The 27560-nt window shown below is 39.6% G+C and overlaps 1 protein-coding gene across 1 annotated transcript in view; it reads right to left on the bottom strand.

Moving 5' to 3' along the window:
- The window catches only part of LOC128684078 (protein-associating with the carboxyl-terminal domain of ezrin), a 63998-nt gene that overhangs the window by 15445 nt on the left and 20993 nt on the right, over nucleotides 1-27560 (bottom strand). The window contains exons 6-9 of the mRNA XM_070091175.1: nucleotides 27212-27398; nucleotides 21396-21535; nucleotides 17580-17755; nucleotides 16980-17129 (exon numbers count right to left, since the gene is read on the bottom strand). Of these exons, the coding sequence (XP_069947276.1) occupies nucleotides 16980-17129; nucleotides 17580-17755; nucleotides 21396-21535; nucleotides 27212-27398 (653 nt within the window). The remainder of the gene's footprint in view (nucleotides 1-16979; nucleotides 17130-17579; nucleotides 17756-21395; nucleotides 21536-27211; nucleotides 27399-27560) is intronic.

A 27560-nucleotide genomic window follows, 5' to 3' on the forward strand; every position in this document is an offset into this window, starting at 1 on the left:
AGAATTAAGAGTAAGACGGAGAATAGGATAGCAGATGAACAAGGAGGCTTTAGGAAAGGTAGGGGGTGTGTGGACCAGGTGTTTACAGTGAAACATATAAGTGAACAGTATTTAGATAAGGCTAAAGAGGTCTTTGTGGCATTTATGGATTTGGAAAAGGCGTATGACAGGGTGGATAGGGGGGCAATGTGGCAGATGTTGCAAGTGTATGGTGTAGGAGGTAGGTTACTGAAAGCAGTGAAGAGTTTTTACGAGGATAGTGAGGCTCAAGTTAGAGTATGTAGAAAAGAGGGAAATTTTTTCCCAGTAAAAGTAAGCCTTAGACAAGGATGTGTGATGTCACCGTGGTTGTTTAATATATTTATAGATGGGGTTGTAAGAGAAGTAAATGCGAGGGTCTTGGCAAGAGGCGTGGAGTTAAAAGATAAAGAATCACACACAGGGTGGGAGTTGTCACAGCTGCTCTTTGCTGATGACACTGTGCTCTTGGGAGATTCTGAAGAGAAGCTGCAGAGATTGGTGGATGAATTTGGTAGGGTGTGCAAAAGAAGAAAATTAAAGGTGAATACAGGAAAGAGTAAGGTTATGAGGATAACAAAAAGATTAGGTGATGAAAGATTGAATATCAGATTGGAGGGAGAGAGTATGGAGGAGGTGAACGTATTCAGATATTTGGGAGTGGACGTGTCAGCGGATGGGTCTATGAAAGATGAGGTGAATCATAGAATTGATGAGGGAAAAAGAGTGAGTGGTGCATTTAGGAGTCTGTGGAGACAGAGAACTTTGTCCTTGGAGGCAAAGAGGGGAATGTATGAGAGTATAGTTTTACCAACGCTCTTATATGGGTGTGAAGCATGGGTGATGAATGTTGCAGCGAGGAGAAGGCTGGAGGCAGTGGAGATGTCATGTCTGAGGGCAATGTGTGGTGTGAATATAATGCAGAGAATTCGTAGTTTGGAAGTTAGGAGGAGGTGCGGGATTACCAAAACTGTTGTCCAGAGGGCTGAGGAAGGGTTGTTGAGGTGGTTCGGACATGTAGAGAGAATGGAGCGAAACAGAATAACTTCAAGAGTGTATCAGTCTGTAGTGGAAGGAAGGCGGGGTAGGGGTCGGCCTAGGAAGGGTTGGAGGGAGGGGGTAAAGGAGGTTTTGTGTGCGAGGGGCTTGGACTTCCAGCAGGCATGCGTGAGCGTGTTTGATAGGAGTGAATGGAGACAAATGGTTTTTAATACTTGACGTGCTGTTGGAGTGTGAGCAAAGTAACATTTATGAAGGGATTCAGGGAAACCGGCAGGCCGGACTTGAGTCCTGGAGATGGGAAGTACAGTGCCTGCACTCTGAAGGAGGGGTGTTAATGTTGCAGTTTAAAAACTGTAGTGTAAAGCACCCTTCTGGCAAGACAGTGATGGAGTGAATGATGGTGAAAGTTTTTCTTTTTCGGGCCACCCTGCCTTGGTGGGAATCGGCCAGTGTGATAATAAAAATAAAAAATCAGTTGCCCCTCTATAAACATGTACATCCTGAAGCCTACCCATCAACCTTTTATCCACCAATACATAATCTAACGAACTTTCATTACATGCTATATCATACCTTGTATACTTATTTACTCTCTTTTTCATAAAATATGTATTACTCATTACCAAACCTCTTTCTACGCTTAGCTCAGCTAAAGGCTCCCCATTTTCATTTACCCCTGGCACCCCAAATTTACCTACTACTGTACTCCCTCCACAACATTTTTACCCACTTTAGCATTGAGATCCCCAACCACAAGTACTCTCTCACTAGGTTCACAACTCCCCACACACTCACTCAGCATTTCCCAAAATCTCTCTCTCTCCTCTACACTTCTCTCTTTTCCAGGTACATAAATGCTTACTGTAACCCACTTTTCACTTCAAACCCTTATTTTACTCCACATAATCCTTGAATTTACACATTTATATTCCTTCTTTTCCTGCCATAACTTATCCTACAACATTATTGCTATTCCTTCTTTAGCTCTAACTCTATTTGAAACCCCATGACCTAATCCCATTTATTTCTCTCCAATGAAACTCTCTCACCCCCTTCAGCTTTGTTTTACTTAAAGCCAGGACATCTAGCTTCTTCTCATTCATAACAACCACAATCATCTCTTTTTTATCATTCGCACAACATCCACGCACATTCAAACATCCCACTTTGATGGTTTTCTTCTTTTTCCTTTTAGTAGGCTATATGGGAAAAGGGGTTACTAGCCCATTGTTCCCGGTATTTTACTTGACTTTTACAACACGCATGGCTTACGGAGAAAGATTCTTGTTCCACTTCCCCATGGATATAAAAGGAAAAACAATAAGAACAAGAACTATTAAGGCAAAATCAAAGAGAACTCAGATGTGTGTATATATAAATGTGTACATGTATGTGTAGAAGTAGCAAGATGAACCTGAAATCTTGCATGTTTATGAGACAGAAAAAAGAAACCAGCAATCCTACCATCATGTAAAAAAAAGTACAGGCTTCCTTTTAACACTCATTTGGCAGGAAGGAAGTACCTCCCTGGGTGGTTGCTGTTTACCAGCCTACTACTTACATTCTTTCTTTCTTTCAACACACCGGCCGTATCCCACCGAGGCGGGGTGGCCCAAAAGGAAAAACGAAAGTTTCTCCTTTTACATTTAGTAATATATACAGGAGAAGAGGTTACTAGCCCCTTGCTCCCGGCATTTTAGTCGCCTCTTACAACACGCATGGCTTACGGAGGAAGAATTCTGTTCCACTTCCCCATGGAGATAAGAGGAAATAAACAAGAATAAGAACTAGAAAGAAAATAGAAGAAAACCCAGAGGGGTGTGTATATATGTGCTTGTACATGTATGTGTAGTGTGACCTAAGTGTAAGTAGAAGTAGCAAGACGTACCTGAAAACTTGTATGTTCATGAGACAGAAAAAAGGACACCAGCAATCCTACCATCATGTAAAACAATTACAGGCTTTCGTTTTACACTCACTTGGCAGGACGGTAGTACCTCCCTGGGCAGTTGCTGTCTACCAACCTACTACCTAGGACTACCTACATATGATATATATATCTTTATATATGTTTTATATACCCTTCTCCAGAACATCACTTCATCTGAGATCATTTATCCCCAGGATGACTCGAGTATAGAACACATTCGTACAGCATTGTGATGTAAACGAGATAAAGTCAGTTGATCAGATGAAAATGCTGGCCCACAGATGGCTCCAACTTCATCCTGTTCCTTGCTTGTATGTGTTGAGAATTTGGCCTTACCTGCTGTGTTTATTATATATTATAAATATAAACACTTAGCTGATAAATGACAGCAAATCGTCTACACAGCCGCCCCTGCAGACGAGGTCTAGAAGCTGTCGAAACCATCACAACAGTGGGCTGTCAAGAGATACAATTTGTAAGTATAAATTACCCCTAGGGGGTGTTATGCCAGCATATTTCATTCGATGATGGCCGACGAATACTTACTTGTTTGGACTCAAAAGTCCACACCTTACTGCCGATTATAGGTTGATTACAAACTCCTTGTGACTCAAGAATTGCGCAATCCCCCGATCTACAAGAAATTCGTAACATACCTTGCTCTTTGTAACGTGAGCTATGGTGTTCTCAACACCTTCGACAGATATCGGTGACTTGATAGAAGCTGAAGTGTCCTTGGATGTCCACGTCTTCCATTGTCTAGGAAACGCACACTGGTACACTATGTTCAACAAGATTCGTCTTTATTGTTCACAATGTATCACAAGAGAAGCTGATCACACTTCTCTAAGTGTTTGTGTTAGAGACACTTTGTTCACACTAACGCACAGATCTGTGTTCTTTGCTGGTTATCCTAGCGTCAGTGTCACTCGTAGTAGAGTCAAAGATAGTCTGGCGTCGTCACACCGCTCCATGCCGTCACTGCCCTAATACACAAAAAAAACGCTGACCTAGTACCTTGCATCCTTGTCACCTCCTCGATGAAGCAAAGCAGAATGTTTGTTTCTTGCTGTCTTAAGCAGAGACAACAATGTACACTATTTTTACTATGGTAATAAAGTGGGAGCAGGATTTTCCTTAATTGTCCTGCTAAGTAAGAGATGTACTGTCTCTTATAAAAATACACTTTGCAACACCGCTGCAAGGAGCAGAGGTCATTTGACCACGCATACGGCATCTGTGATCAATTACTCACTCTAGCAGTAAACAAGACGCTCGCCCCTTCTAGTGGCCCCTCAGGGCTGAAAGGGCTGAAGGGGGCTGAAGGGGGCTGATACCCCCCTCCTGGAGAAAATTTCTCCACACTGGGGGGCGGCGGAGGTTCGCTGCAGGTGAACTATTCATCACTTAACATTAATTTAATTTTCTCACTCGCCACCACTGCTGCTTGTCTTTTCTGAACAGCTTTAGTCTGTGTGGTTTCTGGAGAATCACTAATTTTGTTTTCAACACTGTGTAATTCTAACGGCACTAGTTTATTTATTGTCCGCTTATTCACTACACCTTTGCTCAAAACATCAACTGTCCTGATGATTCCATTTGCATCAGGATATATGGTCACAATTTTTCCAAGTGGCCATTGGGACCTCGGACCATCATTGTCGATAATCACTATGTCACCAGGTCTTAAGGACTTATGATTTTCAGGAATACCAGCTCCATAGAAGTGTTCTCTCAATGAGGTGAGATAGTCTTCTCGCCAAATTTTCTCCCAACGTTCAATCACTTTATTAAGGTGTTTGAATTTAAGTCTGAGTTGCTCAGGTTCGAAATAAGTAGGATCCTCTATGATTTCTTTATCATTCATGGGAGGAACAGGTTCGAGCCTTTTGCCATGGAATAAATGAGATGGACTTAACACTTCTAAATTGTCCAGATCATCGGTAACCTAAGTTAGAGGTCTGTTGTTGACTCTATTTTCTATTTCAGTCACAACTGTACGGAATTCTTTTAAGTCTATTCTCTGACGATGAAGAGTTTTCCTTAAACAACGCTTTACAATGCCGATCATTCTTTCATAAAATCCGCCGTGCCATGGAGATTTAGGAGGAATGTATCTCCAACGACATCTGCGTTGATTCAGCATCTGTTGTACTTCTGGTTGATCAAAGATCTTGCTTATATAAGCAGCACCAGCAACAAAGTTCGTTGCATTATCTGAAATCATCAGTCTTGGACATCCCCTTCTGGCTGCAAACCTTCTGAATAATTTGATAAAGGTTTCAGCAGACATGTCAGTGGCTACTTCTAGATGTACTGCTCTAGTTGTAGCACAAGTGAACAAACAGATGTACACCTTGATGGGAACTTTGTCAACTGTTTTGGTTAAAATTATTGGTCCAGTATAATCTACACCTGTCACCTCAAATGGAGTGATATGACAAACTCTTTCAGAGGGATATGGAGGTGGACCTGGATACTGACATACTCGCATATCGTAGTGACGACAAGTAATACAGTCCTTTATTTGTTTTTTCACACTTTGTCGACCTTGAGGTATCCAGTAGGATTGTCGTATATGACAAAGTGTGTCAGCTACCCCACCATGTAACACGTTACTGTGGGCGTTTTGCACAATCAGTTTTGTTAGCCAATGATTCTTGGGGATCAATATTGGATGTATGGCTTCTTTAGGTAGTGAAGAATTATGAATTCTTCCTCGACATCTCATAATCTTTTCTGAGTCGAGATAAAGTCCTAAAGAATTAATCATGACAGGTTTCTTTGGGGATTTATCTTGTGTTTCTAGAAATTTATATTCTGTAGAGAAAACATCTTTCTGTATTAGTTTCACCCAGTATTTAATGGGTTCAAGACATTCATAATCAGGTTTTATTCCTTTAATGAATTTAAAGACAAGAGCTGTAACTCTTAAGAGTTTACCCAAAGATGAGTAATTAGATCCATCAATGACTATTTCTGTTGTGTCTGCAGTATTTACACAACTTATTTCTGCTGTGTTCAAGCAGACTGTTTCTTCTGGCATAATGTGAGCTTTTTGCTGAGGCCAGTTATTTTCATTAGAGAGCCAGTTCGGTCCGTGGAGCCATAATTTATTATTCACAAATTTCTTAAGTGGGACACCACGTGACAACATGTCAGCTGGATTCTCTTGGGTAGAGACGTGGAGAAAGAGATAATCTCTCTGCATCTCTTTTATTTCTGCTACTCTGTTCTGTACATAGACCAGCTTACTCTTATTATTTCTTAACCACTGGAGAACTGCCTCATTATCACTCCAGATCACGGTTTTCTCAATAGTGAGATGATCAAGTACTTTGTTGAGATAGACAGCTAATTTTGTACCTACATAGAGTGCTGTCAGTTCCAATTGTGGTACTGTTCTGACCTTCAAGGGTGCTACCCTGGCCTTTGAAGTAATTAGTGTACTTCCTTCAGCATTACTCATGTAAGCTACAGCGCCATAACCTCTGGTTGACGCATCACAGAACACATGTAATGTGTAATTGTTTCCCTCTTGACCTATTTGTCTGGGAAATTTAATTTGATGAAGTTGTTTAAACTCCTTGGATATTTCATCCCATGCTTGACTCATTTCTAGAGGCAAGTTCTCATCCCATCCAAATTTGAGCTTCCATGCATCTTGCATAAGCATTTTACCCTTTATGGTAATTGGTGAGACGAGTCCTAGAGGATCAAAACATTGTGATACCTCTGACAGTAAACTACGTTTAGTGAGTGTACTGCATGACTTATTGTTTATCCTTTTGAGACTCAAAGTATCTTCCTGTGTGTTCCAATTAAGTCCCAGCATATTGTTGCAATCAGGAATTTCAGTTTCAGGGAAATCTTCTTTGATAAGTTCCCTTAATTGCATTGAATTTGTATTCCACATCCTTAGAGGCATATTTGCTTCTTTCATCTCCTTATTAGCTTCTCTGTATAAGGATTTCAAATCATCCTCTTTATTCACAGTACCTTGAAGATTGTCCACATAGAAACTTTTCTTTAAGACTTCTTTGAAGGGACTTTCAGATTTCTTCAAATGTGTATTTAGAGTAGCTTCTAATAAGAATGGAGAGGATGTTGCACCAAATAATACTGATTTGAAACGATAAGTTTTCACAGGACTTTGAGGATCATGTGGATTTTCAGGCCACAAGAATCGAGTATAATCTCTATCTATTTCTTGTAGTCCTACTCTTAAGAAAGCCTTGGAAATATCAGCCGTGTAGGCATATGGGTTTGTGCGAAATTTCATAAGCACGTCTCCAAGCTTCTCAGTTAGTGAGGGTCCGGTCATCAGACAGTCATTAAGACTTGCTACATCTTTATTTGCACGTGCGCTGCAATTATATACAACACGTAGTGGAGTGGTTTCAGAATCTTTTCTGACTCCATGGTGCGGGAGATAATGAGCGTTTGTCTTCAACTTATCTTCGACTATTTCCTCAATGAATTTATTGTCCAACTGTTCTTGTATGATATTATCATAGACAGTCAGTAGCTCTGGATTCTTCCTGAGCTCATGTATTTGTGCTTTCATCTGTCCGAAAGCCATGCGATAATTGCTAGGTAGATGTGGTGGATTTAATTTCCATGGTAACCTGACCCAATACTGTCCATCTTTATATTTGACAGTGTCCAAATATTGGTTATAAGTCTGAGACTCTTGTGGGCTTGGTTTATTTACATCAATACCTATCGCATCTAAATCCCACAACTTATCAATTGGTTCATTCATTTCTTCCAGTAATGATAATTTTTGCTGTGGTACATGATCAGCGGTTATTCTCGTAACTAGTACATTTTCCACTGAATCAATATCAGCTTCTTTCCCACTTTGAGAGGGAATGGGACCACATATCATGTGGCCTCCTGCTGTTTTCAGCAAGTGAACATCATGTTTACTTACTATATTTTGCACAAAACAGTGATAATAATCACTTCCAATGATTAAATCAATTGGACTAATTGTGTCCGTCTGTATGTCAGGACAGGCTAACTTGACCTTAGCTGCTTTCAGTGCTGCAACTGTTTCTTTTAATCCCTGGATCTGCACAGACTTAGGCAAATCATCTACTACCACAGCTTCTACTGTCTTTTTCCTGTTTCCTAGACCAACAGTGATTTTGGCTAGGTCATATGTCTGTTTACCAGAATTGTGGAAAAAACCAGCTATATCTAACTGTATTTTGGCATAGGGTTGTTTATTCAGTTTCTGCAACACTGTTCTTCTTATGAAGGACCTTTGTGAGCCTTGATCAAATAGTGTTAGCACATTGGTTTTGTGTAATTTATTAGATAACTCAACTCGAGCTATCGGGAGAGCAGTTGCTTTAAACTTATCTCTCACATTTAATGCTGTTGCTTGTTGACTTCTTGATTCTGTGGAAGTCTGCTGCTGTTCAGCAAAAGTATTTGGGTATAGTGCTGTATGATGCATACCCTTGCATTTAAAACACTTCAGTGAGCATTTTCCTCCCTTGTGTTCACCTAAACACTTGATGCATCTTTTCAGCTGATGAACACGTTGTTTACGTGCCTCCATTGATGTGTATTGAATACAATACTGTGCCCAATGTGTTCCATCACAAAGTACACATTTTGGAGTACGTTTATGTATGACAGTCTGTTTACTGTCTGTTGTATTCACAGCTTGATAAATGCCTATATGGGATTTCCCATTATGTGGTTTAGTGGGAGTAGTTATACTCTTTTTATACTGAGTTGAAGGTTTATTATCCACGGGATTTGTGGATTTTTCATCTTGTCTCGTTGCTTGCATGCATGAAACTATTGTTTGTAAACCATTGCTAATTTCCTCACAAGTGAAATAGCGTTTATTGAACATAATATTTAATCGTTCAATAGTTTGTGGTGACAACTTATCTTGTACAATACCACTGATAAACCAATCACATTGTCTTAGGTCATATTTAGCATCTAGAGATCTGAGACTATTGTCTAATGTAATTCTAAATGCCTGTAAGTCTGAAAAACAATGTTTGGGTGGCTTCAAGCTTGATATTAAGACTGCATGTCTAACTCTAGCCTTGTCAGCATCGAAGTAATTGTCTGCTAAGACACGTAAGGCTATTTGATAATTACCTTTAACCACCGGAAATGACTTAATCAGTTCATAGGGTTCTCCCTTCACAAGACATTTAAGGTAATTGAACTTAGCAATCTCATCTATGTCAGTTCGTGAATTTACTATGGATTGAAAACCACTAATGAATTCTTCATAATTATGACCTTGGAAAATAGGTAATGACAATGTAGGTAAGCTTGGTAATGGGACACTTGTTGTTACAGGTGTAACAGGTGCTTGACCACTAGTAGTAGGTCTCTGTGACAGAGTTTTACGGCAGATAGCCTGTACTCCTGTCCACCTTAATTGTTGATCACTAAAAGTATCCAAAACATTTTTAATTTCATCTTCAGATGGATCTGATTCAAGAAATTTATTTTCATAATCTGTATAGTCTGAATTAATTATTTCCAGACGTTGTGTAAATAATTCAAACTTGACCTCAAGATCATCAAAATCTATGTTTGTATCTTGAGTTAATCCTAGACAGACTGAAATTAGATTTTCTAATTGTGTAATCTTAGTCTGTAAAGACTGAAACTGAGTTTTCAAACAAGCCATTTTAATGGTATACTGAAAATTCTAGCACCACACTTAGAGTGTTTAAAACACTGTACTGCTATAGACAGCTGAGTTTTTGTTATGCTTAAGTCAGCAATAATCGAGTCAGACACTACTGACCCACTAAGCTTAACCTCAGGGTTAATGACCATGAAGGTACAGAGTACATGTGGCTGATGTTTACGGCTCGAGTTTGCTGTGTCAGCCTGCCCACGATGATTAATTGTAAATAACGATGTTATACACTTCATTCACTATACACTATAAATGTCACTGTATAACTGTAATCACACGTGAATATTACTTACACATATATAAATTTCACTGTTAATATATATTTGAAAGCTTACACTTTATATATAAGTTCCTTTAATATAACAGGTAGATCTATAAGAAACAAACTTTAACACAATCTTGTCTCTTAATTTCTGTCTATAAACATTATAAACACTATGTGTATATATACACTCAGACAAACAACATCATTTGGGTAGTTGTTGTATTAATCAGCATTTTCTCGAGATTGGAGCAGTGGTTGCAGGGTGTGGGTGAGTCACCCAGCTCCCGTTTTCTTTGGGTGTCCGCTGGGTGAGCGCCCGTTTTCTTTTGGGTGAACGCTGGGTGAGCGCCCGTTTTCTTTTGGCTGCCCATTCTCTGTGATTGAGTCTGGAGGGACTCATTTATACTGATTTATATTGTAAAACACTAGTTTTACAGCTTTTTTCGAAGGACCTTGGCTCATAGGTTATTTGTACACTGTAGTACAACATATTTGGACCACAGTGTGGTCTTTATCCGGTTCGAGCACGACCAATAATTCTGTTGAGAATTTGGCCTTACCTGCTGTGTTTATTATATATTATAAATATAAACACTTAGCTGATAAATGACAGCAAATCGTCTACACAGCCGCCCCTGCAGACGAGGTCTAGAAGCTGTCGAAACCATCACAACAGTGGGCTGTCAAGAGATACAATTTGTAAGTATAAATTACCCCTAGGGGGTGTTATGCCAGCATATTTCATTCGATGATGGCCGACGAATACTTACTTGTTTGGACTCAAAAGTCCACACCTTACTGCCGATTATAGGTTGATTACAAACTCCTTGTGACTCAAGAATTGCGCAATCCCCCGATCTACAAGAAATTCGTAACATACCTTGCTCTTTGTAACGTGAGCTATGGTGTTCTCAACACCTTCGACAGATATCGGTGACTTGATAGAAGCTGAAGTGTCCTTGGATGTCCACGTCTTCCATTGTCTAGGAAACGCACACTGGTACACTATGTTCAACAAGATTCGTCTTTATTGTTCACAATGTATCACAAGAGAAGCTGATCACACTTCTCTAAGTGTTTGTGTTAGAGACACTTTGTTCACACTAACGCACAGATCTGTGTTCTTTGCTGGTTATCCTAGCGTCAGTGTCACTCGTAGTAGAGTCAAAGATAGTCTGGCGTCGTCACACCGCTCCATGCCGTCACTGCCCTAATACACAAAAAAAACGCTGACCTAGTACCTTGCATCCTTGTCACCTCCTCGATGAAGCAAAGCAGAATGTTTGTTTCTTGCTGTCTTAAGCAGAGACAACAATGTACACTATTTTTACTATGGTAATAAAGTGGGAGCAGGATTTTCCTTAATTGTCCTGCTAAGTAAGAGATGTACTGTCTCTTATAAAAATACACTTTGCAACACCGCTGCAAGGAGCAGAGGTCATTTGACCACGCATACGGCATCTGTGATCAATTACTCACTCTAGCAGTAAACAAGACGCTCGCCCCTTCTAGTGGCCCCTCAGGGCTGAAAGGGCTGAAGGGGGCTGAAGGGGGCTGATACCCCCCTCCTGGAGAAAATTTCTCCACAGTATGTTTCATAACAATAAAAATACTTGTATGTTTCATAACAATAAAAATGCTTTCAAATGAGCTGATGTAAGGTAACAGCTCTTAGCTTGTCAATAAAGCTAGGAATCCTTAACCTTGTCAAACCTTGTGTATAAAAAAAAAAAAAAAAAAAAAAAAAAAAAAACACTGTCGTATCTGGGCACCTTTGCAAAGACAGTGATTATGTATGAGTGAGGTAAGGTGTTGAATGTTAATGAAAGTATTTTCTTTCTTTTTGGGTCACCCTGCCTCAGTGGGAGATGGCCGACTTGTTGAGAGAAAAAAAGAAAATCTAGCATAGCACAAAGTCTGTGGATCTTGATAAAGGTATGTATGAATGGGTTCACAAGCGGACATACAGTACAGTGTCTCACATTTAACAATTCACCAACTGATGTCTTTAAATGATCATGGAAAGACCAAAAACAAAATGACAACAGACACCCTGTGCAGAACATTCAGCACACAAAATGGTGAAGCCTCAATCATCTTTCCAATAAAAGTGAAACAAAGCAAGAGAGAGGAAGATTTAAAGAGGCACAATACCAAGCTTAGAGACAACACTGGAAATCTGCAACTCAGAATATGAATGATGTTGTCCAAGGTTATGAATGATGTTGCTCAAATTCATAAATATAAATTTAAGTAAATTTACAATAAATATAAACAAAAATAATTTTTTAACACAATGGCTGTTTCCCACCGAGGCAGGGTGACCCAAAAAGAAAGAAAAAACCAAAAGAAAGAAAAAACTTTCATCATCATTCAACACTTTCACCATCGTTCATACATAATCAGATACAGTCTTTGAAGAGGCGCTCAGATATGACAGTTTAGATGTCACTCCAAACAGCCAATATCCCAAACCCCTCTTTAAAGTGCATGCATTGTAGGTCCCACTTCCAGAACTCAAGTCCGGCTAACTGGTTTCACTGAATCCCTTTGCAAGATATTACCCTACTCCCACTCCAATACAGTGAACCCTCCATTTTCATCGATCTCTGTTATCGCCGATTTCGGTTTGGGCCGACTTTTTTCGTCAATTTTTTGGTTCCGTTTTCGTCGATTGTACGGAACCTGTCTAGTGCCCAGCATGCAGACAAAGCCACTTCCCACACACATTCTCAGCCAGTGTAGCATTGTTTCTCGGTTAGTAAACATATCCTGCCAGGTCATACGAAACATTTCGTAATACAGTGGAACCTCAAAAATCGAATGTATCACATATCGAACGTTTCGAAAATAGGACCATTTTCTCAGACAAACTGTGTCCCTATTATCGAATGCGCCCCTATTTTCGGACCGCCGGGTACGGGACCTGTCTGCCGGCCCGCTCTGTCTGCGTCCCCGCACAGGCACCGTGAGCAGTCTAGCTTTATTTATGCTCAAGTGAATACCAACCTGCGCTCTCATTCACGCATTTTACGATTATTTCGTTGTGTTTAGTGCTTGTGGGACTGTGAAATAAGCTGCCATGGGCCCAAAGAAACTTGCTAGTGGTACCCCTGTGGTAAAGAAAGTGAGAAACACCATAGATGTGAAGAAGGAAATAATACAGAAGTATGAGAGTGGTGTGAGACTTGTTGAGCTTGCCAGGATGTATGGGAAAAACAAGTCGACCATCGGTTCTATCTTGTCAAAGAAAGAACAAATCAAGGAAGCTGATGTTGCGAAAGGTGTTAATATGCTAACCAAAAAAAGACCACAAATAGTTGAAGAGGTTGAGAAGTTGTTGCTGGTGTGGATCAAGGATAAAGAGATTGCAGGTGATAGTGTTTCGGAGACGATTATTTGCGAAAAGGCAAGGAAGTTGCATGCCGATCTGGTACAGAAAACTCCTGGAACCAGTGCTGATAGTGAATTTAAGGCCAGCAGAGGCTGGTTTGACAGATTTAAGAAGCATAGTGGCATACACAATGTTGTAAGACATGGTGAGGCAGCCAGTTCAGACAAACGGGCAGCTGAGAAGTTTGTACAGGAGTTTAAGGGGTACATAGACAGCGAAGAATTGAAACCTGAACAAGTGTTTAATTGTGACGAAACAGGCCTGTTTTGAAAGAAAATGCCAAAAAGGACCTTCATCACATAGGAGGAAAAGGCACTGCCAGGACACAAGCCCATGAAAGACAGGCTTATTCTTTTGTTCTGTGCTAATGCTAGTGGTGATTTTAAAGTGAAGCCTTTACTTGTGTATCATTCAGAAAATTCCAGTGTGTTTAAGAAAAACAATGTCTTTAAGAACAAGTTATGTGTCTTGTGGAAAGCTAATCATAAGGCATGGGTCACAAGACAAATTTTCAAACAGTGGGTCCATGAAGTGTTTGGCCACAGTGTGAAAAAATACCTCCAGGAAAAGAAACTGCCACTTAAGTGCGTCATGTTAATGGACAATGCTCCTGCTCATCCTCCAAACTTATTAGACCTCTTGTCTAAGGACTTCAGTTTTATAAAAGTGAAGTTCTTGCCTCCTAACACCACTCATCTCCTCCAGCCCATGGAACAGCAGGGCATTTCTAACTTCAAAAAGCTCTACACAAAAGCAGTGTTTGAAAAGTGCTTTGAGGTGACCACTGACACTAAGTTGACCCTAAGAGAGTTCAGGAGGAATCACTTCAACATCTACAGCTCCATAAGCCTTATAGGTAAGGCTTGGGAGGGAGTGACTTCCAGGACTTTGAACTCTGCTTGAAAACAACTGTGGCCAGATTGTGTCCAAATGAGGGATTTTGAAGGGTTTGAGGCTGACCCTGACCCTGACCCTGACCCAGCTCACCCTCTGCCTGTTGTGGACTCTACTGTGGCATTGGGGAACACCCTGGGGTTGGAGGTGAGTGGTGAGGATGTGGAAGAGTTGGTGGAGGACCACAGGGAAGAGCTAACCACTGAAGAGCTGCAGTATCAGACCACAACTGAGGAACTTGCTTCAGAGGAGGAGGAAGAGGGAGTGGATGAGGTGCCTTCTTCAAAGATTAAGGAGATTTGTGCCAAGTGGAATGATGTCCAAATGTTTGTGCAGAAGTACCACCCTGAGCAAGCTGAAACAAGCCATCTTTGCAACAAGTTCAGTGACAGAACCATGTCCCATTTTAGGGAAATGTTAAAGAGGTGCCAGAAACAGAGGACTGTGGACAGTTATTTTGTGAGACAGGAGTCCAGTGACTCTCAAGCTGGTCCTAGTGGCATTAAAAGACAGAGAAGGGAAGTAACCCCAGAGAGGGCTTTACCTGAAGTCCTCATGGAGAGGGATTCTCCTTCCAAACACTAACCCCAACTCCCTCTCTTCTCCTCCCTATCTTCCAGATGCCATCACCAATCTTCAATAAAGGTAAGTAAAAATGTTATTTTATATGTATTACTATACATAATTAAAAACTATAGTATTTGTTGTATGTAAAACTGTAATTAATCTCTGTAAAATGTATTTTTTGTGTGAATATTTTTGGGTTTCTGGAACGGATTAATTGTATTTCCATTATTTCTTATGGGAAATATTGCTTCGAATTTAGAACTAGCTCCTGGAATGGATTAAGTTCGATTTTTGAGGTTCCACTGTACCTGAAATCTTGCATGTTTATGAGACAGAGAAAAGTCATCAGCAATCCTACCAACATGTAAAACAATTACAGGCTTCCACTTTACACTCACTTGGCAGGACAGTAGTACCTCCCTGGGCAGTTGCTGTCTACCAACCTACTACCTAACAAATATAATGTTTTTTTTTTCTCAACAAGTCGGCCATCTCCCACCAAGGCAGGGTGACCCATAAAGAAAGAAAATTCCCAAAAAGAAAATACTTACTTTCATTACCATTCAACACTTTCACCTCATTCATACATAATCACTGGTTTTGTAGAGGCCCCCAGATACAACAGTTTAGAAGCATATATAAATATGTATATATAACATATACCGTCCAGGGAGGTACTACCATCCTGCCAAGCGAGTGTAAAACTGAAGCCTGTAATTGTTTTACACGATGGTAGGATTGCTGGTGTCTTTTTTTTTCTGTCTCATACACGTGCAAGATTTCAGGTTAGGTCACACTACATGTACATGTACAAGCATATATATACACACCCCTTTGGGTTTTCTTCTATTTTCTTTCTAGTTCTTGTTCTTGTTTATTTCCTCTTACCTCCATGGGGAAGTGGAACAGAATTCTTCCTCCATAAGCCATGCGTGTTGTAAGAGGTGACTAAAATGCCGGGAGCAAAGGGCTAGTAACCCCTTCTCCTGTATATATTACTAAATGTAAAAGGAGAAACTTTCGTTTTTCCTTTTGGGCCACCCCGCCTCGGTGGGATACGGCTGGTGTGTTGAAAGAAGAAGATATATAACATATATAGGTAGTAGGTTGGTAGACAGCAACCGCCCAGGGAGGTACTACCGTCCTGCCAAGTGAGTGTAAAACGAAAGCCTATAATTGTTTTACATGATGGTAAGATTGCTGGTGTCCTTTTTTCTGTTACATAAACATGCAAGATTTCAGGTATGTCTTGCTACTTCTACTTACACTTAGATCACACTGCACAGACATGTACAAGCATATATATACATACCCCTCTGGGTTTTCTTCTATTTTCTTTCTAGCTCTTGTTCTTGTCTATTTCCTCTTATTTCCACGGGGAAGTGGAACAGAATTCTTCCTCCGTAAGCCATGCGTGTCGTAAGAGGCGACTAAAATGCCGGGAGCAAGGGGCTAGTAACCCCTTCTCCTGTGTATATTACTAAATTTGAAATGAGAAACTTTCGTTTTTCCTTTTGGGCCACCCCACCTCAGTGGGATATGGCTGGTACGTTGAAAGAAAGATATATAACATATCTCTCCAAACTGCCAATATCCCAAACCCCTCCTTTGAAGTGCAGGCATTGCATTTCCCATTTCCAGTACTCAAGTCTGGATATATAAAAATAACCGGTTTCCTTGAATCCCTTCACTCCAACAGCTTGTCAGGTCCCAAAAACTGTTCATCTCCATTCACTCCTATCTAACACGCTCGTGAATGCTTGCTGGAAGTCCAAGCCCTTTGCCTACAAAACCTCCTTTACCCCCTCTTTCTAACCTTTTAGAGGATGACCCCTACCCTGCCTTCCTTCCCCTACAGATTTATATGCTCTCCAAGTCATTCTACTTTACTCAATTCTCTCTAAATGATCGAACCACCTCAACAACCCTTCTTCAGCCCTCTGACTAATAATTTTAGTAACTCCACACCTCCTCCTATTTCCACACTATGAATTCTCTGCATAATATTTACACCACACATTGCCCTTAGACACATCTCCACTACCTCCAGCTGCCTCCTCACTGCAGCATTTACAACCCATGCTTCACACCCATTTAAGAGTGTTAGCAACACTATACTCTTGTACATTCCCTTCTTTGCCTCCATGTTCATACTACCTTAACTTTACTACACAGCATATGTGATACTGAAAATTACTATAACTAAATTAGTGCTAACCTTTGGCTTAGCAGTTGTGAAGAGATTCTGTCTATTTTCTCCAATGACAGTGTTAGCACCAAGAATGGGTACAAGTTCAGCAAGGGCATGGAGTGTTGACATCACTAAGCTGTCACTTGAGTCACGGATACCAAGTAACAATTCCGGCAGCTGTATTTGTAACAAATTTTAATTAAAATGCGATCAAAATCCATCAATGTCGAGCAAAGCAGCATTTGAGATATGGCCAACTATATATTTTTTTCATATTCTTTCCTATATTTTTAGAAAGTTGATAACCCCTCAGTAAGAAAGTTTACCTACATCATTGTTTTGATGTTTAAAAAAATATGCACTGTGTAATCTAAGCCAGATAATCTTCCATTTTATTAATCCTGAGCTCAGAGTACTGCTAAATTTGCTTTAGTGCCCCTCCATACTGTTTTCAATTATTCAACATTGTTTACACTAAGTGAAAGCCAAAAGCATAAATTATAAAACAAACAACCGCAGTAACAAAGAATACTTTAATAGCTACAGAAATATAAGTGAATATATATAAAAACAAAATATGCAAATACAAAAAAATTGAGGTAAATACCAACCACTTGTACAACTCACCACATCATTGGCTAGAACATCTTTTGGGATTAATGAAACATAGTAAGGCAGATACATCAGCAGGATACTCCGAACAGTTGCATCATGCACATTAAACAAGCGGATAAGCTGTGGCACTATGTCACGCTGGAATACCTCAGCACTGAACAACCCACTGTCTGCATCATTATCTCCACCTGCATGATATAAGTGTATTATCATATCAAAGTATGATGAAAATAAGTATATTACACTAGTATAACAGTAATGTTAGGCTGCACAAAGCAAATCCATTACCATTACAGCTGCAATAAAACTATATTCAGAAGAACATTATTTTACACATAACTAAAAAGTTATGTATAGTTTACATATTTTATACACATTGGAAATTTAATGAAACATTATAATAAATTATAGAAAAAGAGAGATGTAAATAGAGAGAGAAGAGGAGAGAGTGATGACACCAAACAAAGTGAGAAACCTGGTAAGGGTGGTAAAGTTCACATAGACTGAAATACAGTGGAACCTTAGTTTTTTTTTTTTTTTTTTTTTTAACAAGTCGGCCGTCTCCCACCAAGGCAGGGCGACCCAAAAAGAAAGAAAATCCCCCCCAAAAAATACTTTCATCATCATTCAACTCTTTCACCTCACTCACACATAATCACTGTTTTTGCAGAGGTGCTCAGAAGACAATAGCTTAGAAGCATATACGTATAAAGATACACAACATATCCCTCCAAACTGCCAATATCCTGAACCCCTCCTTTAGAGTGCAGGCATTGTACTTCCCATTTCAAGGACTCAAATCCGGTTATATAAAATAACCAGTTTCCCTGAATCCCTTCACTAAATATTACCCTGCTCACACTCCAACAGATCGGTAGGTCCCAAATACCATTTGTCTCCATTCACTCCTATCTAACACGCTCATGCACGCTTGCTGGAAGTCCAAACCCCTCGCCCACAACACCTCCTTTACCCCCTCCCTCCAACCTTTTCGAGGACGACCCCTACCCCGCCTTCCTTCCCCTACAGATTTATAAGCTCTTCATGTCATTCTACTTTGATCCATTCTCTCTAAATGACCAAACCACCTCAACAAACCCTCTTCAGCCCTCTGACTAACACTTTAATTAACTCCACACCTTCTCCTAATTTCCACACTCCAAATTTTCTGCATAATATTTACACCACACATTGCTCTTAGACAGGACATCTCCAATGCCTCCAACTGCCTCCTTGCTGCAGTATTTACAACCCAAGCTTCACACCCATATAAGAGTGTTGGTACTACTATACTTTCATACATTCCCTTCTTTGCCTCCAAAGATAACATTTTTGGCCTCCACATATACCTCAATGCACCACTCACCTTTTTTCCTTCATCAATTCTATGATTAACCTCATCCATCATAAATCCATCCGCTGACATGTCAACTCCAAAATATCTGAAAACATTCACTTCTTCCATACTCCTCCTCCCCAATTTGATATCCAATTTTTCTTTATCTAAATCATTTGATACTTTCATCACCTTACTTTTTTCTATGTTCACTTTCAACTTTCTACCTTTACACACATTCCCAAATTCGTCCACTAACCTTTGCAATTTTTCTTTAGAATCTCCCATAAGCACAGTATCATCAGCAAAAAGTAGCTGTGTCACTTCCCAATTTGTATTTAATTCCCCATAATTTAATCCCAGCCCTCTTCCGAACACCCTAGCATTTACTTCTTTTACAACCCCATCTATAAATATATTAAACAACCATGGTGACATTACACATCCCTGTCTAAGACCTACTTTTACTGGGAAGTAGTCTCCCTCTCTTCTACACACCCTAACCTGAGCCTCACTATCCTCATAAAAACTCTTTACAGCATTCAGTAACTTACCACCTATTCCATACACCAGCAACATCTGCCGCATTGCTCCCCTATCCACTCTATCATATGCCTTTTCTAAATCCATAAATGCAATAAAAAACTTCCCTACCTTTATCTAAATACTGCTCACATATATGCTTCAATGTAAACACTTGATCTACACATCCCCTACCCACTCTGAAACCTCCTTGCTCATCCGCAATTCTACATTCTGTCTTACCTCTAATTCTTTCAATAACAACCCTACCGTACACTTTTCCTGGTATACTCAGAAAACTTATTCCTCTATAATTTTTACAATCTCTTTTGTCCCCCTTCCCTTTATATAAAGGGACTATACACGCTCTCTGCCCAGGGAGGTACAGTGGACCCCCGCTTAACGATCACCTCCAAATGCGACCAATTATGTAAGTGTATTTATGTACGTGCGTTTGTACGTGTATGTTTGGGGGTCTGAAATGGACTAATCTACTTCACAATATTCCTTATGGGAAAAAATTCGGTCAGTACTGGCACCTGAACATACTACTGGAATGAAAAAAGTTCGTTAACCAGGGGTCCACTGTACTACTGTTCTGCCAAGTGAGTGTAAAACGAAAGCCTGTAATTGTTTTACATGATGGTAGGATTGCTGGTGTCTTTTGTCTGTCTCATAAATATGCAAGATTACAGGTACGTCTTGCTACTTCTACTTACACTTAGGTCACACTAACCATACATGTACACGTTTATTTATACACACTCATCTGAGTTTTCTTTGATTTTATCTTAGTTTTTGTTCTAATTACTTTTCCTTTTATATCCATGGGGAAGTGGAATAAGAATCTTTCCTCCGTAAGCCATGCGTGTTGTAAAAGTCAACTAAAATGCTGGGAACAATGGGCTAGTAACCCCTTTTCCTGTAAAAATTACTTAAAAGAATAAGAAGAAAAAAAAAATAACCTTAGTACTTGAACTTAATTCATTCCAGAAGACTGTTCGAGTGCCAATCTGTTCAAGTATTGAACAAATTCTTCCCAACCAATTTTCTTTTTGGCTGGCTGTCATCACTAATCTTTACAGCCCCAATGGTGACTTATTTATACAAATAATATAAAAAACACTAAAAAATACAAAGAAACATAAAATAGTTTACAGCAAAGTTCTGGCAGGTCATGTTTGTTTGGTCAAGTGCTGAGCTTTGTTCGACTAGGGAGCTGCTCAAGTACCAAGGTTCCACTGTATACCATGTAAATACTGCAATGGCTCAAGGAACTTACCAGCATACTAAATTAAACAAAATTACAATTATTCAATGAGAAATTTCATCATGGAGACAGTTTCCACTACTATTAATACTCTAGATGCTGCTTAAATAATATACAACACTTGTACCTATAACAAATGGAACATAAAATACTGTATAAATTTTCAGTTTAGCCTAGCAAGTTTCTGACCTTTAGTATTACATATCAAACATTACACTGCATTTATGGAGCTCCCAAGCCTTCCACACTAGATGATTTTTAAGTGTTCTGCACCACTTGTGTGTACTGTATACTGGTATATTATATTTTGAAGTATTTAGTAGTTAAATATAACTAATAAACACCTTATTTTAATATACTGTATACCAAAAATTTATTATTTTCATAATGCTTTAGGCGTTGACATTAGTTCAGCAGGGTTGTGCTGTATTATTTCAAATAGAAAAGCCACTCACCCAGCTTTTAATATGCTTCCAATTCCCAAACTACAGTGCAAGAGGTATTAATATGATAAATTCACATTGATTCACCAAAGATATGATAAATTATCAATAAAAATTAAACGTTATACAGCATAAAATAAAATGAGCAAACTAAAAATTAAAAAAAAAAATCCTTTTTGCATTAGGGTACATAATGTAAAAAATTTTAAAAATACCATCTGAAACACTAGTTATAAATATATAGCATATATACTTACCATTCCTTGGTGTAAGAACTTTGGGCATGAGGTGGGTAGCAGCAGCTGGATGCAACAACAATGGGCGACTTAATAGTGCTTTAGCCAAAGTACCCGATACCAACTCCTCAGGATACTGACGCAAGTCGTCCGCAACAGACCTAGAAGAAATTGTCAAGCAATATTTCTTATTATATACAGCCTCTCCTCATTTAATGATGGAGTTCCGTTCCTAAGACCACGTCGGTAAACGAATTCATCACTAAGTGAGGAGCATATTATAATGGTAGTGGGTGTGTGTCAACCATCTTTGATATTGTTTTAATGTCGCCTTTGCACCATTTATAACATTTTTAGTATATTTTTAAACGTTTATACAGTAGTGTACTGTATATTGAAATAAACATAATGGAGGAAATCAGCTCTAATATACATTATTTATGTATGCATACTGGTCAGAGAGCCTGTTGTAAGTCCGAGTTGTCAGTAAATGAGTATGTCACTAAGTGAGGAGAGGCTGTATACATAATAAGATAGGGTGGACAGGGGAGCAATGTGGTAGATGTTGCAAGTGCATAGAATAGGTACTGCAATGCTAAATGCTGAGAGTTTTTATGAGAGTGAGGCTCAGGTTAGTGCATGCAGAAGAGAGAGAGAGATTACTGCCCAGTAAAAGTAGGCAGTTGTTTAACATATTTATAGATGAGGTTGTAAAAGAGGTAAATGATAGGGTGTTGGGGAGAGGGGTGGAATTAAATTATGGGGAATCAAATACAAAATAGGAGGTGACACAGTTACTTTTTGCTGATGATACTGTGCTTTTGGGGGATTCTAAAGAAAAGTTGCAAAGGTGAGTTGATGAGTTTGGGAGGGTGTGTAAATGAAGAAAGTTGAAAGTGAACATACACAAGAGTAAGGTGATGAGGGTACCAAACAATTTAGATAAAGAAAAATTGGGTATTACACTGGAGGGAGGGAGCATGGAAGAAGTGAATGTGTTCAGATATTTGTGAGTTGACTTATCAGCAGATGGGTTTATGAAGGACAAGGTTAACCATAGAAATAATGAAGGAGAAAAGCTGAGTGGTGCTTTGAGGTACCTGTGGAGACAAAACAAAATGTTATCCATGGAGGCAAAGAAGGGAATGTACGAGAGTATAGTGGTACCAATACTCTTATATGGGTGTGAAGCATGGGTTGTATATGCTGCAGCAAGGAAGAGGCTGGAGGCAGTGGAGATGCCATGCAATGTGTGGTGTCAATAATTTGCAGAGAATTCAGTGTGGAAATTAGGAGGAGGTGTGGAGTTACTATAAGTATTAGTCAGAGGGCTGAAGAAGGGTTGTTGAGAGTAAAAGGTAGATGGGATACAAGGAGAATAGAAGCATCAGGGAAGAGAGAGGTGAAGGTTTATAAACTAAAAGAGGAGGCAGTTAGGGTAAGATATAAACAGCTATTGGAGGATAGATGGGCTAATGAGAGCATAGGCAATGGGGTCGAAGAGGTATGGGCTAGGTTTAAAAATGTAGTGTTAGAGTGTTCAGCAGAAGTTTGTGGTTACAGGAAAGTGGGTGCAGGAGGGAAGAGGAGCGATTGGTGGAATGATGATGTAAAGAGAGTAGTAAGGGAGAAAAAGTTAGCATATGAGAAGTTTTTACAAAGTAGAAGTGATGCAAGGAGGGAAGAGTATATGGAGAAAAAGAGAGAAGTTAAGAGAGTGGTGAAGCAATGTAAAAAGAGAGCAAATGAGAGAGTGGGTGAGATGTTATCAACAAATTTTGTTGAAAATAAGAAAAAGTTTTGGAGTGAGATTAACAAGTTAAGAAAGCCTAGAGAACAAATGGATTTGTCAGTTAAAAATAGGAGAGGAGAGTTATTAAATGGAGAGTTAGAGGTATTGGGAAGATGGAGGGAATATTTTGAGGAATTGTTAAATGTTGATGAAGATAGGGAAGCTGTGATTTCGTGTATAGGGCAAGGAGGAATAACATCTTGTAGGAGTGAGGAAGAGCCAGTTGTGAGTGTGGGGGAAGTTCGTGAGGCAGTAGGTAAAATGAAAGGGGGTAAGGCAGCCGGGATTGATGGGATAAAGATAGAAATGTTAAAAGCAGGTGGGGATATAGTTTTGGAGTGGTTGGTGCAATTATTTAATAAATGTATGGAAGAGGGTAAGGTACCTAGGGATTGGCAGAGAGCATGCATAGTTCCTTTGTATAAAGGCAAAGGGGATAAAAGAGAGTGCAAAAATTATAGGGGGATAAGTCTGTTGAGTGTACCTGGTAAGGTGTATGGTAGAGTTATAATTGAAAGAATTAAGAGTAAGACGGAGAATAGGATAGCAGATGAACAAGGAGGCTTTAGGAAAGGTAGGGGGTGTGTGGACCAGGTGTTTACAGTGAAACATATAAGTGAACAGTATTTAGATAAGGCTAAAGAGGTCTTTGTGGCATTTATGGATTTGGAAAAGGCGTATGACAGGGTGGATAGGGGGGCAATGTGGCAGATGTTGCAAGTGTATGGTGTAGGAGGTAGGTTACTGAAAGCAGTGAAGAGTTTTTACGAGGATAGTGAGGCTCAAGTTAGAGTATGTAGGAAAGAGGGAAATTTTTTCCCAGTAAAAGTAGGCCTTAGACAAGGATGTGTGATGTCACCGTGGTTGTTTAATATATTTATAGATGGGGTTGTAAGAGAAGTAAATGCGAGGGTCTTGGCAAGAGGCGTGGAGTTAAAAGATAAAGAATCACACACAAAGTGGGAGTTGTCACAGCTGCTCTTTGCTGATGACACTGTGCTCTTGGGAGATTCTGAAGAGAAGTTGCAGAGATTGGTGGATGAATTTGGTAGGGTGTGCAAAAGAAGAAAATTAAAGGTGAATACAGGAAAGAGTAAGGTTATGAGGATAACAAAAAGATTAGGTGATGAAAGATTGAATATCAGATTGGAGGGAGAGAGTATGGAGGAGGTGAACGTATTCAGATATTTGGGAGTGGACGTGTCAGCGGATGGGTCTATGAAAGATGAGGTGAATCATAGAATTGATGAGGGAAAAAGAGTGAGTGGTGCACTTAGGAGTCTGTGGAGACAAAGAACTTTGTCCTTGGAGGCAAAGAGTGGAATGTATGAGAGTATAGTTTTACCAACGCTCTTATATGGGTGTGAAGCGTGGGTGATGAATGTTGCAGCGAGGAGAAGGCTGGAGGCAGTGGAGATGTCATGTCTGAGGGCAATGTGTGGTGTGAATATAATGCAGAGAATTCGTAGTTTGGAAGTTAGGAGGAGGTGCGGGATTACCAAAACTGTTGTCCAGAGGGCTGAGGAAGGGTTGTTGAGGTGGTTCGGACATGTAGAGAGAATGGAGCGAAACAGAATGACTTCAAGAGTGTATCAGTCTGTAGTGGAAGGAAGGCGGGGTAGGGGTCGGCCTAGGAAGGGTTGGAGGGAGGGGGTAAAGGAGGTTTTGTGTGCGAGGGGCTTGGACTTCCAGCAGGCATGCGTGAGCGTGTTTGATAGGAGTGAATGGAGACAAATGGTTTTTAATACTTGACGTGCTGTTGGAGTGTGAGCAAAGTAACATTTATGAAGGGATTCAGGGAAACCGGCAGGCCGGACTTGAGTCCTGGAGATGGGAAGTACAGTGCCTGCACTCTGAAGGAGGGGTGTTAATGTTGCAGTTTAAAAACTGTAGTGTAAAGCACCCTTCTGGCAAGACAGTGATGGAGTGAATGATGGTGAAAGTTTTTCTTTTTCGGGCCACCCTGCCTTGGTGGGAATCGGCCGGTGTGATAATAAAAAAAAATAAATAGAACAAAGTATAATGACTTGGAGAGCGTACAAATCTGTAGTGGAAGGAAGGCAGGGTAGAGGTCATCCAAGGAAAGGTTGGAGAGAGGGGGTATAGGTTTAGTGTGCGAGGGGCTTGGACTTCCAGCAAGCGTGCGTGAACATGTTAGAGTGTGAATGAAGATGAATGGTTTTTGGGACCTGACTAACTGTTGGAGTGTGAGCAGGGTAATATTTTGTGAAGGGATACAGGGAAACAGGTTACCCAGACTTTAAGTACAAGGCCTGCACTTTAAAGGAGGGGTTTGGGATATTAGCTGTTTGGAGTGACATCTAAACTGTTGTATCCAATCGCCTCTGCAAAGACAGTGATTACGTATAAATGATGGTAAAAGTGTTGGATGATAAAAGTTTTTTCTTTCTTTTTCAGTTTTTCATTCTTTGTGAGTCACCCTGCCTCAGTGGGAAACAGCCAATGTGTTAAAATTTATACAAGTGTACGGTCTTAAAAGAATGCTTGATACTGTATTTTGCTTATTACATGAGTGTTAAAGCTTAGTAATGGGTGTGTGTATGTGGTACATGCAGATGCATCCATAGCAGAGGAAAAAGAAGTCTAGGAAGGACGAATATGTGAAGATAAGAAAGTTAATGAAGTAAACAGCTTTAAAGAAATTATCTCAAAGCTGTTATACACTATGATTAAAGGATTGGGGGAGGGGTATCACTGGCAGGTCAAAACAACAGATCCCAAATAGGAACAGACAGAAGGCAACCTATCAAATGAGATGAGCTACAGTAGATAAGTATAAGGCAAAGAAGACAAAGAAAAGCAAGCCTTTCCATTTACATCACAAAATTAGCCTGCCTAACAATCAAACTTACTTCAATAAATTACTACTTGTATGTTTGCAACATTCATAACTCCAGATCAGCATTCATAAATAAAGTAAAACCTTGATTTAACAGACCTACATTTTGTGGGTTTTGGAAACAACAGACAAATGTAAAATCATCATTCACTCTCCATTTTCCCTGGATTTAATGTGCTTATCCTTACTCCATTACCATGTACTACTGGCCATAGGGTGAGGTGTTTTACTATACATGCTCAGAGTAATACTCCCCATTCTGTAAGTGCAAAACCCAAAAAATAATTATGAAAAGTTGTCAAAATATTGAAAAAAGTACTCGAGAGACATCATCACTGCATTCTATTCATGTTAGGTTGAAGGGCTGTGATTGCCCCTGGGCTGGTTGGGGGTTAAGGGATTCACAGACCAAATAATATTTGTTTGTAAAAATAATGTCACTGCAATAATATAATTTTACAATAAAGACTTACTAGTACACTAGACAATAAAAGAATTTGTATTTTATTCCTAACAAAACAATTTTGGTTATAACAATGTCAAGGGAAGGGAAGGAGGAATGGAAGGAAGGTTGGAGTGGAGGGAAGGGGGCAACAGGAGTGGAGAGAGGGAGTTGGATGTGTGGAGGTAGGGACAGATGTGTGGAGGGAAGGATAGATATGTAGAGTAAGGGAGAGATATAAACACTGACACAGCAGGAGCCCAACCTCACACATGCAATTATCATAAAATATAAGATTAATAATCAAACTGATACACAATGCATATGCAATACATCAGAGTAGGCAAAGTACTGTAGGGTTGCAAAAATGCTGTAAGTTTGGAAGGTAATTTATCAGTATAGTATTATAACACAGCCATTGGTGGGCTCTCACTCATATACACACAAAATAAATATGACTGCTATGTAGAAACAGCTAATTTATTTATTTCTCCTTAGATTTATGATTCATGATGATAAATAATTTATATATAAATATTTTAAACAGTTTCTTTTCATTTTAACTCTGAAGACAAAGAGAATATGAAAACACTGTGTTAGCAGCTGTCTGTCATTCTGTCTCTGCACATGCATGTGTGTGTATGGCGCTGTACTGCCTTCAACCCCACATTAAAAAAATGAAGTGATGATATCTCTGAGTACTTAATATTATAACAGAAAATGATCCTCCTCAATATACTCACTTGAGAAACTCATCTCTCTTCTGATCACTCAAAAGTAAGACATTAGTCAGATTATCATGTAGTTTCAAAAAATCATGCCTGAAGATGTGATGGTCAGCTAGTACAGCCAAGCGAGGCCTCTGCATCCAGTCTTTGTTGAGGCCACTCTTCTGCAGCAGTGACAGAAAGTCCCCAGCACCTGCTACTTCTAGCAATGTTAAAGTATCAGCATTATTATAGAACTAAAAGTGATCATCTGTTAATCATAATATACAAAAATATACAAAAGTTATTATACTGTATTTTTATCATTTCTGCACAGAGATCAGTCAAAGATTCTACACTAAATAGGAACACTAAATTACAAAAC

The sequence above is a fragment of the Cherax quadricarinatus genome, chromosome 3 (assembly GCF_038502225.1).
Source record: "Cherax quadricarinatus isolate ZL_2023a chromosome 3, ASM3850222v1, whole genome shotgun sequence".
NCBI classification, from domain to species: Eukaryota; Metazoa; Arthropoda; class Malacostraca; order Decapoda; family Parastacidae; genus Cherax; species Cherax quadricarinatus.